A 15,719-nucleotide genomic window follows, 5' to 3' on the forward strand; every position below is an offset into this window, starting at 1 on the left:
CATCAATCATCAGATCTTCTTACTTACGGTACATTTATTGGTGATTCTTATTCGTTGCACTTTCAAAATCAGTCTCAAAGCAGTAAAACGACAGGAAACCGAACAACAACATGGCAATATGCTGGAAACAGCATGTGTACAGTAGTGTCACTTCTCCATAGAGAAACAAAGCACAACGAGAAGAGAGCACACAGCAGGCTCTGTGGCGCCATCTGGTTACCATCCCGAAAGGCAAGTCGCGCCGTCTGATGCTTTTCACTTTCATTGGATGGCGGTGCGCACGTGACAGATTTGGCGGCGGCCATTGTCGTCGAGCGGGAGAGCATCAGCGACGAGCGCACCGTGGCTGTCTCTAGTACCGGTGTTGTGTGTGATGTGATTTCTGGTGGCATTTGAACAAAGTTCGCGATATTCTGCTCGGAAAAAAAGCCGACATTGCATCCCTTGACGTCATATTCTCTACATCTTCGTACTTTTAACGGTAAGCCGTGTTTTTTTTGTCCGCGCTGCATCTCGATCTGACAGTCAACAAGACTGTCACCTTTTCGGCTCTCGGGGGTGGTCCGCGATTTCCCATGTTGACTCATCGCGGTTCCTTTGTCGGCGCTTGATCCGAGCCTTCTGCAATCCTACTGTACAGAAAACAGAGACTCACTAGCTGTCCTTTTACAAATATAATAGCTCAACAATACCGTTGTGTCCAAGTAATTATACGGAATAACGTTTAACAACTGTCAAACACGCTGAATATTTTCTTGCATAATGATTGTGTCTGCACTATACAGCTATCGTCGAAGCAGACGCTCGTCTGCCAAATGTCAGAAATAGCCGCGTGTTGTATTGACCCGACTCTCACTGAAGGAAAGAGGAAAAAAATAGAGCTTACGCGCTTTTTCTAATTTTGTGCGCTTTTTGAGAAACCGATAAGGGGCGATGCGATGGGCGACACTTTCCTTCGGTCCGTGTGGCTGCTAAGCCGAGCCGGGACAAGTTTTCATTTTATCCCGAGGTTAAATCGTGAATTTGTATGCAGCGCATCAGTATCTCGTTCTCGCTTTCAGCGGTATCGATCTATTTTTCCTGTGGGTTACTCAAGTTCAAGTTCGTCTCGCCGCTGTTTGTTTCATGGGCGCAGTTCTTTCTCGTAGAGGCATGCTTGAGTTGAGAAGAACTGATTTCGTCTGCCACAAATTGTGGTTGTCCCGTGCACGTGGAGTGAATTATGTTTCGCTCTGCGCGGTAGCGCTGCGGGATTCCAAGATATATCCCTGCGCTAGGTGATCAATACAAGGTGTGTCCCCTGTCATTTCTCACCGTGTTTTGCAGAGATGATTTTTGAATGGTGCATTCGAATCGGCCGTTCCGTTAAAACTTGCCTTGATGCGGTGTTTGTATCCACCCAATACTCTATTAGCAGACGACGCTGAGAAATGTGTCGTCTGCATCGTTTCCCACCGGGTGGTATTTTTTTTCGTCTTGGTTGCGCTTTATCTGGGAAACACTGGGAACTTCCCGGAAGTTGGAAAGGCGGTGCAGGACGTATTCAGTATCCGCCCATGGGTGCTGGGAGAACAATCCAATAATATATTTTGTTCTCCGGTTTTTGTCGATGGTTTTGAGGTCGCTGCCTCGCTCAAGCGTGTTTCGATACCGGTTCGTTTTCTTCTTGGTGTTAACAACAATCGTCCAGGCTACTGAAACTTACTTTTCTTCCCGATGTACATTCAAGATACGACAAAGATGTGCATCGAAGATACCCGTAGCTGTTTCTGGACTAAAAACTGGTCAAATTCTTTAGGCTGGCGCAATGGGCGGTATCCACAGGGTCAATTTTGTGTGCGAAAGTCATGTAATTTGAAACAGGTAAGACACATTTGTGGACGTTGGGTTTTTGTTACACTTAACGATCTGTGTTTCTTTTACTTCTTTCCCGTGGCCGTCTCGCAACATCTCTCTCTACGCGAGGTCGAACGCAAGTTTTGGGTACCCACGCTATATTCGAAAAATAGCGCGCGCCTTCAAAACCAGAAACTGGGTATAATTTTCTGGCCATGCGCTATGACCCCTATTTCAATGGGGCCCCAATTCGCTTAGGTACCCCATTGAAAGGGTTGGGTACCCCTACCTATCAAGGGTACCCCTTGGCTACCTGCACTCCTTTATTTGTGCTTAGCAGGTATCGCCTCTGTCATGTATAATGTGTTCTTGGGTCCGTGTATCGCTTCCAATGCCGCCATGCAGTCGTTAGGTCACAGGATGTGGTACCTGACCAAAGCGCGATCGACCTTGGGATCATTGCATGACGGAAGGTCGTCCGCAGAACGGACAAAGGAGGGAAACAAAGCTCTTCTGCCGTTATTCCAACCAGTTTGTTTCGTATCTTCTTGCACAGCTTCGGTATTTCTCGCTATTTATTAGTATAATTGCTCTAATACTAATAATTAATATCATTGCTTTATGTAGGGCTCGTTATATTTTGGGGTACTTGTCTGGTTATTTTATGAAGCCTATTTTCGAGCGATTGCTTTATAGGGTCAACCATCACGTGACACCCTACGACCACGTGACCTGGTGACGTGATGTTGCCACGTGACGAGCCTAAGATGCACTCAATTTTGTTTATATACCCTGGACTGGGGTTCATTAATATTCATTTTATCATTTATTACTCCACTTAATTTTATTACTTATTACTATTATTTTGGGGCTACAAAAGCCACGTCTTCGCCCCAATGTTTTAATAATCGTAAGGATGAAATTACAATTACGAGACGAATATCGGGGGGGGGGGGGGGTCGAGAACGTGACGATTGCTGGGCAGCTGTTTGCTTTAAAAAAACGTGAAATAACGTCACGAGTTTGTCAGCTGTGTTTGGACGTGAAAACACTTGACTTGACGTTACTTGACTTGACTTGACTTGACTTGACTTGACTTGACTACCGTGGCATAGTGGTTAGGATGATCGCCTTCCACGCCGAGACTGAGAGGTGACACGGGTTCGAATCCCTCCCGGCACCGGCTGTGCTGTCTGAGGTTTTCCCTGGGTTTTCCGAAGACTTTCCAGACGAATGTCTGCACAGTTCCCCCCTGAAGTCGGCCCAAGACGCATACTAACTCCCACTCCTTCCTGTTGTCCTCTCTCTGTCTACGTGTGTACGCCGCTCATAGCAACAGTTGCTTCGCGGCGCTAACATGAAAGAAAAGAAAATCCTGTGCTCATCTCGGTTCATGCACTTTGAGCTACACTAAGAACTATATATATATTTTTTTATTGTTGTTGACTTCAGTTTGCACGAACCCGGGAATAAAAAAACAAATCCCTTATTGGTTTAATTTCCGGCTTTTAATGGGTACCGCTATTTCCTTTATCGTATAGGGCTGTCTTTCAACTCATCATGCGGCAGCGAAAGCCAATTAATAAAGCGATTTAAAAGCACACTCTCCCTTTAATTATAGCGTGCGCTGATAAAGGCCCTCGTTCCTAATGGAGGGGCTCTATGTGTACCGCGACCCAACAATTACGGAGAGATTATGCACATATATGGTCGCGCAAGAATCTCGCCCTCTCTCTCACCCATCCAGTTAAAAGCAGCGAAGATTCTTGCTTTACTTTTTCATGACTGAACATGAGCATGATTGACTTCTTGTGTTGTCAGAAAAAGGCTAGGAAGTGGTTGACACTGGCTGACTTTCTACCGAAGCTGCCAAAAAGCAAACTCCGTGATGACCGAAAAGGATCCGAACCGGTACTTTTTTTTTTCGGTACCGGTAACCATAGTAGCTTACCTATATGTCTCTTTTGCAAATAAACTTGAATAGGGGAAAACCTTGAGAAGATGATTCCACTCTTTAGGATCTTTAGGTAACAAACTAACTAAACAAGCAAACTTGAATAGAGGATTACCTTGAGAAGACGATTTCACTCTTTAGGAAACAGGAAACATTTTGAGAATACCAGTGTTAGCATACTTCAGCACCCCGTTATCAACAACCAGTTTTCTACCTGGCTCTTATGACGTCAGAGTAGCCTCGGACATTCCTGTTTGTTTTCATAGCAGACCCCACCGTTGCCTCTCTTGCGGAGATGGCCGTTGTGATGTCACTGCCTCAACGATATTTACGGTGTGTGTTGTATGCTTTTTTTTTTTCGTTTCCCCGAGTCTGGGGTTTTTCAATACGCAACAGTATTCAACGGCTCGGTTACTTCCTATAATCATCCTAAGACGGGACACAGTTACAGTATCAACCTTGCAGACAAAATACCAGGAAAGGGAAACGGGCGTATACTTTCGGTAACGTTTCCATTTTCGCTACTGCAATATTTTCGTTTCTGTTACTGTTTCCGTCGTTAAATCATTTACTGTTCCGTTACTGTTTCCGATGATTCCGTCTTTGTTTCTTGTAATGCAGGAGCGATTATGCAGCTGCTCTGTACAGCACTCCGTTTTGCAAAGGTGCTGCTTCGGTATCACACACACACGTACACACAAACAACAGATGTAATTCCGCATGGGTAGGATCGATGAACTTGTGGGATTCTAAAAAAAAATAGAATAAATAAAAGGTAAAGAAATCTGCAGTAACATGTCTTCATCCCTTTACGTCCATCGTGTCGTTACATCCATCGTGTCATTACATCCATCATGCTGTTACGTCCAACGCGTCGTTACATCCATACCGTGCTATTACATCCAACGAGATGTTACATCCATCGTGCCATTACGTCCATCGATGGATGTAACAGCTCGTTGGATGTAATGGCCCCGTACCACTCTCTCAGTAGAAAACAATACATAGCACGTTAAATATTCTTCTATCGTTCTCGTGAAGTCGGTTGTGTATAGGCCGCTTATGTTGACATCAAGAGTTATGAGGACTGGGAAAAAAAGGCGCCGGATGCACCCTCGAGATCCAATATTGCGTTTTCCATGCTGTCGTGTAGTATTCAGGGCACATATTACCAGCAGAGTAGAGTCGGTAAAATACGAAAATAAAATGAAAAGCCACTCGTATCATTCCACGACAAAAATAGTCATTCCCAGTATTTAATACCGGACGATTCTCCCTTCCGTTTTTTGGTAATGCTATGAGTTTCCGTTATCAGCGAGTATTAGTCTAGACTGCTGATAACGTCGCCGTTACATTACCATCACTACCGGAACTGATGACAGAGAGCATGACCCAGAATCTTCTACCTGCTGATAAGGTGCGGTCTACTACCAAACCTCCAATGTCGTTAACATGCCGTTTCTGTTTCCGTTAGCATCACTGTTCGCTGCAAAATTGAAACAGGTGATCAGGTGAAACACAACTCATCATCACGCGCAGCGGTATAGCCAATGTTTACGTCACTTCACCCTGCTGTAGAGTGCGGGAAGAACTCTTTAAATACCTCCCGGTTGATTGGAGTCACTAGTGGAGGTGACGCTGGGTGCTGACTGCGTTGATCAAGGACCTATTGCGCAGTCGAAACATTCGTACGTCATGCAGGCAGACTCCAATGATGTTCCAACACCTGTTTCTTACTCAAAATCTGGGTATCTAAGTGTTCGCTTGTCGATATGTCGATGAAGGAGAGGAAAAACTGTTCCGGTTTGAGTTGGCCCCGTTTATCATCGTCGCGCGTCTTTCGAAGTGTTTGCGAAGTTCTCGACGATATCCGAACTATTTAGGGAGTTTTAGAATAGCGGATCAGGAGGCTTTATTGGAGATTGCGGGGCCACGCAAAGCTGGTTTTGCGGCTCGGCGTTACTCTCGCGGCCGACGAGAAACTGAGTCAGCATTCCGTCGTCTGCTAAACGTCGCCGAGTAATTCAGAAAGAAAACCGTGAGTTGTCTTGCCGATAGCGTAACAAAGCATGCTTAGAAAAAATGAATCCTGTTTTTTCGACTTTCTATTCTTTCTTTTTTCTTTTTAAGTCTTCATTTCTAGTCGTAACGACGCTGCAAGCGACGGACGCACTCGGGCAGCCTTACGTCACGGAAACTTTGTGGGCCGTTGCGTCCGATATAGCGTTTACGTTTTGCGTTTCCAATAAGCGCTGTTCTAAAACTCCCTGTTGTATGTTTGAAAGTAGCGAGTTTCGGGAAATCTGAAAGTGTTTACGACAACAGTTCCGAAAACAGTCTGAGCCCTGTCTAAGTGAGTGTGTGATGGAATGTGATTCATGCGTTAATGTTATGATTATTGCTGAATACTTTAATTGCTATTGAATGCTGATGTCTATTATTCACGTATCTCGCTATATATAGTTCCTCTGTTTGTAATGTCGCTACTGCAGTAATGGGTGAGGAGCGTAGTCAGGAATCTTCTCCTTGTTGCACCTGACCCACATTTCCTCGAGATATGAAATAAAATGAATTTAAAAGAAATGAAATGAAAGCCAATCGCCTTATTCCCTTGAAGTGACAGACATCACGTTGCTGATCTTTGATTTAGCAACTTCCTCGATAAAATTTCCTAATTTCCTCTCCATGATAAAACTCCCCAATTTCCGTCATGCTCTCTCCGTCTCAGACAGAAGATTTTGTCTTCGTCAGGGGGCGTGCGCCCCCCCCCCCCCCCCCGGCCGTCTAGAAAGCGCCGCTGCAGAGCTTTCGTGGCACTTCACTTCATCAAAACGACGTTCTCCAAAAACTGCGTTTGATAAACGAAAAATAATCTTCCGTGAAATCCTATTCGATTAACCGCAAATTTCTATTTTATCCAAACGGAATTTAATGACGTCACTTTAATGAATCGATCGTTTTGGTTTTCAGTGTCACTCTTCCGCCTCCCAGTTTTCCGTCTTTTTTTCTTTTTCGAAACGCCTTTCGTTGCGTGGTTTTATTTTTGACGAAGGAGCTTTCGACTGAATTTTCGCTCCGCCGAAACGCCACATTAATTTAGTCATCTTTCGGGTGAAATGGGCGGAATTGGCACTTTTTCCGTCGTGAATTCAAGATGATCGCTTTCCACGCCGAGTCAATAATCCCGAATTAATTTCAGAAGGCTGGCGTGATTTCGAGAAGGGACGCGAAACTAAATATGTTCCAAATAAAGCATATATTATACACCGCCTTAAGTTTCATTAACTTAATTAATTAACTTCACGACAATATTGTAACCAGCTCCCGTGGCGTAGTGGTTAAGATGATCGCTTTTCCACGCCGAGACTGGGAGGTGACACGGGTTCGAATCCTGTCACTAGCTGTGCTGTCTCAGGTTTTACCGGGGTTTTCCCAAGACTTTCCAGACGAATGTCGGCACAGTTCCCCATGAAGTCGGCCCAGGACGCACACTAACCTCCCCTGTCCCCCCACTCCTTCCTGCTGTCCTCTCTCCCTCTGTCCACGTCTATACGCCGCTCATAACCACAGTTGCCTCGCGGTGCTAACACGGAATTTAAAAAAAAAGAAACAACAATTGTAATTAGCGCCTCCAATAAGGCATTATTATCGGGAATGGGGGATGGAATGGGGACGGAAGTAGGACGTCGATAAATTTGCGGGGGTGGAGTTGAGGAGGTAGTGGGGGAGAGGTACTGCAGGGAGGTCATTGACCTCTCCCGCACCAGGCAGTAGGGCTGTGTCGATCGATAGCTATACGAGACAGACAGCCCACCCGCGCGCAAGTTCAAGGCTCCTTGCCTGACCGTCGGCGCGTGGATATGTGTGTGGTGCGTCGGGGCTGTCATCGCTGTACGACCAGGTGTATTTTCGAAGTTTCTCTATCCCTCTCCGTTTGTTGAGTCTCCTTCCGTGAGTCTTCGCGTTAATAATGTTGCGTCGATCGATGGCTTTGTAAGAAAAGAGGGGAAGAGAGAGGTGGGGGAGAGAGGCGCGCGTGCACGGTTTTGTAAGTTACATCGGTAGTACTGTATTGTGTGAACTGAGGCCGGTGTTCCATTTAGTCCCCTAGCAACGAGCAGCTGCGCTATTTAAATCCCCCGCACGTGATATAGATAACATAGAAATCTATGATCGATAATCCCTCCTGCGGATAACGGCGTGCACACCTGCGCTCCCATGCATTCCGCGAGTAGTCGTATTTCCAAGTAGAAAGGATATACTTTTTATTAAAGAATGAATTAATCAAACCCAACGCATGCAAAGAACAGACACACACAAAATTCCAATCAGGTGAAAGAGAAAAGCCCAGCTAAAGAACCTTCACGAACCTGAGAAGGAGACAAGACAGACAGCGCATATTCGACGATAGAAAATATTTTTATTATTAAAAAGTTTCACGTCCCTACACGCATATCTGTAGGCAGTGGTTTGACCAGGGTTTCGTCCTGGGCTGTGATTTACATGCTTTTGGCGAAATATTGTGCAATCTCACAAAATTTAGGGGGGTCTCCTCCCGATTTTGGGGGGTGTTAGGGTGTGTAGGGTGTTCTGGATACATGACTGTGTCTGTAGGTTCCCTGCGCCGGCGCGGTTGCCCAAATTTCGCTTGGAGCGTATTCGGTCGGCCAATTTATTTATTTATTTATATTTTTATATATTTATTTATTTTTAATATTTTATATTTGGACCATTTTGTAATGCTGTGACTGGGAGCTGGTTTGAAATATGGAAATATTCTCCGATTCCAGTGGTACGCATACAGAAGTATACTTGAAAAAAAGTTTCACGTCCCTCCACGCATATCTGTACGTTCCCTGCGCCGGCAATCTAGCAGAGATACACTATACAAACTTAAGTGTAACGGGACTGCTACTCTGCTACGAATTCGGAAGCGGTAAAGCTAATGGTAAAGCCGATATGCACAAAGCTGCTTTTTGCCCACTAATCCACTCGAGACTTTATCCTTTATGGCACGTTTTTGTGCCATTGTAAAGTGCCAGGAAACTACGTTCACTTGGAAAGACCCCAGGTTGAAATCGCTCGAGTTCCTTAGTGCCTTATCAGCTCTTGCACATACTTATCGCTTATTGCTGAATGCTTATTGAATACACTTATCGCCATGCGTCAACCGATAGTCTTCCCTACGACGTAGTGTCTTTTAAGTTACTGGTGCACTCGAGACAGATTAGGTGCACTTGGAACGAGTGTCTGTTGCATCGGTGGCATCACGGAATCGAACGGAATGTTCCGGTACAACCTCAGTTCCAAGTACGGTTCTCTTGTGCCATAAAGCACCAAAACACCAAGTACGGTTACTCTGCACAAATAGTAACTATCAAATGCGATAGCATTTCTGTAACGCACTTTTGGGCCTCGGTGAAGCGTAGCGTCAGTGGAGAGGGGCCCGTTCACTCTCGCGCTGGAGAGATTTTACGAGTTAAGCAAGGGTTAAGCGCCAGGGGGTGGATATGTTTAATGCTGACAGAAATAAAAATAGGGAAAACATTTATGAAAGCCAATAGTGCTGGGAAGAGTGACAATTGTAATTCCAGTCAGGTGAAGGAGAAAAACCCAGCTGAAAAGCCTTCGCACCTGAAAAAGAGGCAAGACAGATAGTACATATTCTACAAAAAAAAATTTTTTTTATTAAACGCGAACGATTTCATTCGATGCATCTATAACCACCCGTAACGGTCACCTGTGGGTCAACCAGCGTGGTGTCGATCACCACCCGCCAACCCCAGTGCGAGCTGTCACACTTCCCCATAGAGAGGATATAGTTCTTTTTTTTTTATCATTTGCAATCAACGCTGATAAGCGTAGCATCAATAGCCATACCTTACACACCCTGCAAATTTTAATGATTCGAGATTCGATGACCTGGAGCATTTTCCTGAGATTTTCCTCCGATTTTTAATGAGCATCCATATCAAAACACTATGGTAATACTCGACATAAAAACTAGCAATTACTACTCTATATCAAAGGACACAACAAAGAAGATATTCTTTGGCATGCTGTCCATTGCATGATGTGGGAGCCACCACAATGGAATGATCGGATATTATACCCACGCGCATGTCCCTTTTCGGTTTGTTTACTCGTTACTGTAAACAGCTGTTATTAATACAATTTTTTTTAGAGCCTTATTCTTAACTTTGTGCGTTCACTAACGTTGAAGGTACGATAAACGTTTTGAAAACAAAAGTATGGCTCTAGATGTGCTTTGATGTTTCGTACGCGTTTTAACTTTCCTGAAGTTGGCGAAGAGGAATATGCTTCATCGTGCGCTTTTATTTATTTCACTTCGCCCAAGGCGAATACGAGATATCCTGAGTATAAACAGTTGGCGAAGTAAGGCTCACCGTCCGTTTATGTGCAGAGTCCAAAGACAGAGTTACATTGCGTTACAGACAGTGTGTCATCTGTTTAGATCTCTGAAGCACACGTAACCATGTATGCTATACACGTTGCCTATAGTCATTTGGGCTGATGTGATTCTGTGAGGCCTATCCTGGTCAAGGAGAATTAAGATTCAATCCGATTGTAGATCGTGCGAGATTTCGTAAGCTTCCTTCCTGGTGACGTGCGACTACAATAAGGCGATTCGATCAGCTGCTCTTTGACTTCGTGCAATATCCGCGCATTGGCGCCAGCGTCGTTGCTTTCGTTTCTAACCATGGGATCGAGGTACGTCTAGATATTTTATTTTAGAACTATAATATCACGGAAATCACGAACTGAGCAGTGCGATGCGGAACAACACATATTTGTCATCTTCACGACAACTGTTAACTGCTCATGTTACTAGATGGCGCTTTTCAATCAGAGAATAGCAATTGAATAAAGTTCGAATCGCACCACCGGTCCTTATCGAAACTGAGACATATCCTCCGTGAATCCTATCCTGTGTAAATATGTAGGCACAGTTCCCTGTAAAGCAAGGCCGGGGAGCTCGAAGCACCCGGAGCACATAGAGATTGTGCAAAGCAGGAGTTGTTAATTGGTGGTAACCGTAACTGTAAAGCAACCATAGAACAACGGAACAGTCTCTCAGAGAAACGAAGCAAATTCAGCGAACCGCGGTAAGAAAATGTGAAGGGAAAAGTGCCTTAGAACGAGCGCTGCCGATATTTCGAACAGAGACTATTCTTCCTCTGGGCCACGGAGAGAGGAACTGTCGTGGAGCTCGGTAAAAACGAAAACTGGTGGGACCAATCAGTTCGGCTTGCAGGATACCGTGGAGGGCGGAAGTTACGTGAATGAGTGACTTTTTTCAGCGGGTAATAAAATATATTTGGTTCCGTAAGTGCACGAAAACACACAGCATAAACACGATCACGTACAAAAGGAGCTGAGTTGAGTGTACGCCCCTCGGCAGACGCAGTAATCAGGCTACGTCCACAACTGTAGTCTCTACTAAATAAAAAAAAAATCGATCTCGTAAATACCACTCAACGAGAACAATTGAACTCCGTGGATCCTTTACTCAAATCGTCAGTCAACTCATGGCGGCAGGAGGCGCTCGGATACTGGTCTCTTCCATCGGTAATCTTTCTCTCGAGCACAAAAGTCTAACTCGATAAACGCGAACTTCACAAGACGTACGTATACTGCTTGCGACATACTTGTCTGAAGTCGACACCTCATGGTCTGTCCAATCTGAAATATCCAGCTGTTAACGAGATTATTTCTCCCCTGTCTAATAGAATCCTGTGGTACACTGCCCGCCTTCAGATACAATATTGGTAAAGCCCCTTCGAAGGCGACAGAGCCCAATACGAGCTGTTGAACCACCGAATGAAGATTTCAGACAAGTATGTCGCAAGCAGTACATACAAATCTAACAATATCACTGACGCTCCCTGGCGAAATGCCGCCGTAATACCGAGAAACACGCGCCTTGCCACGACCGGTGAAACAGCTCTACTCTTGCCTCTAAAGATGAACACATTTTCAACATGTTTGCAACAACACGTATACGAGTAAAAACTGAAAAAAAAGGGCGCGGTAAATTGCGTCCGCTTGACACACAATTATTTTGTCGTATCTGCGCGAGACAGTCATAATCTTACGCGATAGTCTTAATTTTTACACTGTCCATATAACATAGCCGCGTCGAGCGACGAACCGTGACACGAAGACGATGCATGTGCCGGCCACGACACCCGTGAAGTGGTAAGAACGTGTCGACGGAGGCGCGATGTAAGACGCCAAGACTAGTTCCATCCAGGACAGAGCGCTGTCTGGCAACACTATCGTCGTCGCTCTGGAATCGGACGCTCTTCGGACGCGGAGCCGGAATGGGGTGTTGCTTGCGGCACTGTTCATCGTCTAAATGATTTAAAAACGGTCGTGTGTCACATTAGTTACATTGGAGAAATTGTGTCTGCAACAAGAATGGCGTGGGGAATATCCTGCGTCACAGCCACAAGATATTCCGTAGCAGACGACAGGAAAGCACGCTGACGGTGTCGTCTGCTAAGTGTCGTCTGCTAAATGCGCAGTACGCCACTCCGGCTATTCCGCACCGTGTGAATGCTCAACATAACACAGGACGGAACTTCGGCTCTGTGAGCAGTGTTTTCGCTTTTTCTTCCACTAGAATATTCCGTGAGGATGTCGCTCGTGTGAATACACGGTTGGCATGAACGCAGACAAGCTGCTGGAGAAGGTCCATGACGAAAGCTTGAGCTTGGGCACAACAAGAGGACTATGCTCAGGCTTTCGTAGTCACGCATTTATTTACCTGTGACTCTTCCCCCTAAGTCTTTTGGGAGTAGGGGATATGTTTATTATATAAAAGGGAAATATTAGCCAGACAAGTGCAGCTAGCTATTCAAAGAAACAGAATATTTGAAGGAAGACAAACACGATGGATCGCAAGTTCATGGATCACATGAGTAATCACCGTATAGATCGTATTCCCTCGTTGTTCGCTATTACGTTTCAGTTAGGAAGTCAGTTGTCATCTTATCGTATCTTACATTATAACCAATAAGGTACGGAAGGCGATGCACTATAGAAGATGAGGCACTTCAGTACCCTGGCGTTATCCGACCTGAACAGCGCCTGTCTTCATATGCAGCCCGAGCACAATTAAGCTAGCCGGATACCTATATAGTTTCTCAATGTGCTCCCAGTGCGACGTATATAGAAACTACGTATAGTACCTTAAACGCGAAAACGACCCCCAGGAGACCGTAGGAACAGTTATGCGTGTACCCTTCGTCGTACAGCCCAGCCATGACCAAGTCGCAGAAAATTTGCATCGAGCCGCATAAGAGCGCTGTTGTCAATAGCAGCCAGAAAAACCTGGAATTAAAAAAAAGGTCGGTCATGTGCTTTCATTCTTGGTTGAGCACAGATGATAGCACTCTGACAATACCCAGAAATGAAGGTGGCCGTGTGAGACATCTTATCTGATAAGATGCGGTACAACTAGCGTGTTATGCCGATAACTGAAATCTATTTCGAATAGACTGTTCTACTGGGCTGTATCCACGGGGCCTGTTCGGCTACTTCTACCACGAGAACGGGCCGTGTGCCAAATATGGGCATCCCTCGACCCGAGACTTCTCATTCAATCCCTGAACAAGTTATAAACGTTATCGCAAAACCCGAGCTTGAGGGAACACGAGGAAGAACGGCACGACACGGAGGACACAATGGACGTGACAATGAACGTTATCGTGGGCAGTCTCACCGTTAAACATAGAATGTGAAAGATATCGTGCAGGCCATCTGGTACTGATGCGCGTAGATAGCAAAAATTGATAAAGACACACACGAAAAATCCTTGCAACCATCCAAACAACTTTTATATGGGCACGGCTCAACTTTTGTCCCTAAAAACACGATTGAGGGCGAAGAGGGAGATATTGCTAATAACGTTACCCGTTGCGACAATTTCATGCTTGTGTCACTAAATAAGCCTATTTAGTGACCGTCTCATGCGTGACAGACAAAACAGGTTGTTTGAAATTTCCTTAAAGGGTAATGTTAGAGGCAATCTCTCCTCTCTCCAAATAAAGGTTGCTGTGTGCTGGGCCGTATAAGAACTGAAGAAGATTATATTCACCCTTTCACTGGGGGGTTCACAAACCGAAGGCACAACCGGAAGTTGGCTAGGGTTCCCAGCGTCAGCGGCTGCAAGTGGCGCCACACCGTGTCACTCATTTCAGTTAAACTCTATCACTGTTTACAGATCATAGAGTAGAACAGCCCAGTTGAACAGTCTGTCACTGTTTTATAGTGAAAGGGTTTAACTCAAATGAGTGACACGGTGTGGCGCCACATGCAGCCGCAAACACTGGGAACCCTAGACAACTTCCGGTTGTGCCTTATGTTTGTAAACAGTGTAAGGGTTCTCGGTGGAAGTCGCCAAGCGGCAGTTCGTGCCCACAGCGATGTTGCATTCACGACCTACTAGATTATAACGACCACGTCACAATCAGAAAACCCTATGAGGAGCCTGTCCGCACGATCCGCCAGGGGCGCTACTGATCGGCACAAGACGATTGGACGAATGAAATTTGAATTCTGAACGCGCAGAAGCGCGTGTAGCGTGTACGACTACCGTAGCAGACGACAGCGATATCCTCTATGAAAACACGTAGAATGATGATGATAATCAACCTCAGAATGAAACATCTGTGGAACGTCCACCACTAGTACAGAAATACTAAGGTAAGCTGAAGTACAAAGTATTGTAGAAGTTGAGGAAGCAATAACTGGGACGATCAGAAGCGCCACCGCTACCTTCCAAAAATGCGGTGCATAGAAAGGGTGCGCCTGACATCGTCGTTATAATCTAGTAGGTCGTGGTTGCATTCATACCTGATGGTGCCCAGCCTGGATTCCAGCGCCTGTGCCTTTCGTGCAAAAGAAACGATGGTATATGTCACGTAGGTGTTAGGGGTGTGCATCAGGGGCGCCGTGAGGAGGTTGATAAAGTGACCCTCTCGTATCACCGCCCAGGCGCTGATGCAGAACTCCTCAGGCAACGCTGGAGGCTCCTTCTCGGTCAGCTCCACAGGCTGTCGAAGAGAGTGAACAGAGCGACGAGGTTACATTCGAGAACACGGCGATGGCAGTATATAGGAAAGGTGCTAGTCGTGCTTATGGACAGGCCAAGTTCCATGAACAATGACACTAACGTCTCTGCTGCGTAGTTTCATGGAAATCCAAGCCACAAGGAAGATGGTGACGAGGGTGACGGGCCGATGAGTGCGAAGGCACGCACACCCGATCAGTGTCAACGGCAGGCTTAAGAATGACATGGCCTTCGATATTGGCATCCTCTCTGCGATCACGACCGATATGGTTGAACAACAAGACCTGTTCTTCTTCTTCTTCCCACGGAGAATGCACGGATCTCTTCTTCTTAGTCGTCGTCGGAGCAGTGGCCGCACGGAGCTCTTGGAACGGTGGCAACAGAACGCGCCTTCGTCTTCTTCTTCTTCCGCCTCCTTCTTCTTCCTCTTCTTCTTCTTCTTCCTCTTCTTCTTCTTCTTCCAAGGAGGTGATGGCCGTGAGCCATTAAAGGAGATTAGCCAGGACAAAAGGGACAAACGATGTTTGTCTATGTCTGTGCAGCAATGGTAGGGACTAAGGCCAGGTCAGACCCAAGTAACTTATGACATATATATGCTGATCTTGTTGTTACGTGATGGCACGCGTTATCATCTGGCAAATTTCTTCTTCTTCATCCTTACAATCACTGGCCGTCATCCACGAAAGGCCAATCTATGGCGGGCTAGAATGCCTTCTAGCGGGCCTTCTAGCACGCCATAGCCAATCTCCCTTAATGGCTCACGGCCATCATCTCATTGGACGAAGAAGAAGAAGAAAGGAGGTTTGGCAAGGGCCAGATATAACTTCTAAA

At 45.7% G+C, this 15,719-nt stretch overlaps 2 protein-coding genes across 3 annotated transcripts in view; one reads left to right on the top strand and one right to left on the bottom strand.

The window, feature by feature from the left end:
* The first annotated feature begins 302 nt into the window (after positions 1-302).
* The window catches only part of LOC135392062 (protein singed-like), a 61,137-nt gene continuing 45,720 nt past the window's right edge, over positions 303-15,719 (top strand). The window contains exon 1 of one of the 2 annotated variants that reach the window (XM_064622704.1): positions 303-481. Coding sequence is in view for 1 of the 2 variants with exons in the window: in XM_064622703.1 (XP_064478773.1) it covers positions 10,512-10,522 (11 nt within the window). In the remaining variant the exon portion in view is untranslated. Of the gene's footprint in view, positions 482-10,331; positions 10,523-15,719 lie in introns of those variants that run through there. The other variant, XM_064622703.1, reaches the window with a different exon arrangement.
* Positions 8,309-15,283, bottom strand: LOC135392063 (rhomboid-related protein 4-like). The gene is made up of 4 exons (XM_064622705.1): positions 14,992-15,283; positions 14,672-14,871; positions 13,006-13,147; positions 8,309-12,166 (listed from the first exon to the last, which is right to left on the bottom strand). Exons 1-4 carry the CDS (start codon positions 15,130-15,132, stop codon positions 11,924-11,926), a joined length of 726 nt encoding a protein of 241 aa, XP_064478775.1. The 5' UTR covers positions 15,133-15,283; the 3' UTR covers positions 8,309-11,923.

The sequence above is a fragment of the Ornithodoros turicata genome, chromosome 4 (genome assembly GCF_037126465.1).
Source record: "Ornithodoros turicata isolate Travis chromosome 4, ASM3712646v1, whole genome shotgun sequence".
NCBI lineage: Eukaryota > Metazoa > Arthropoda > Arachnida > Ixodida > Argasidae > Ornithodoros > Ornithodoros turicata.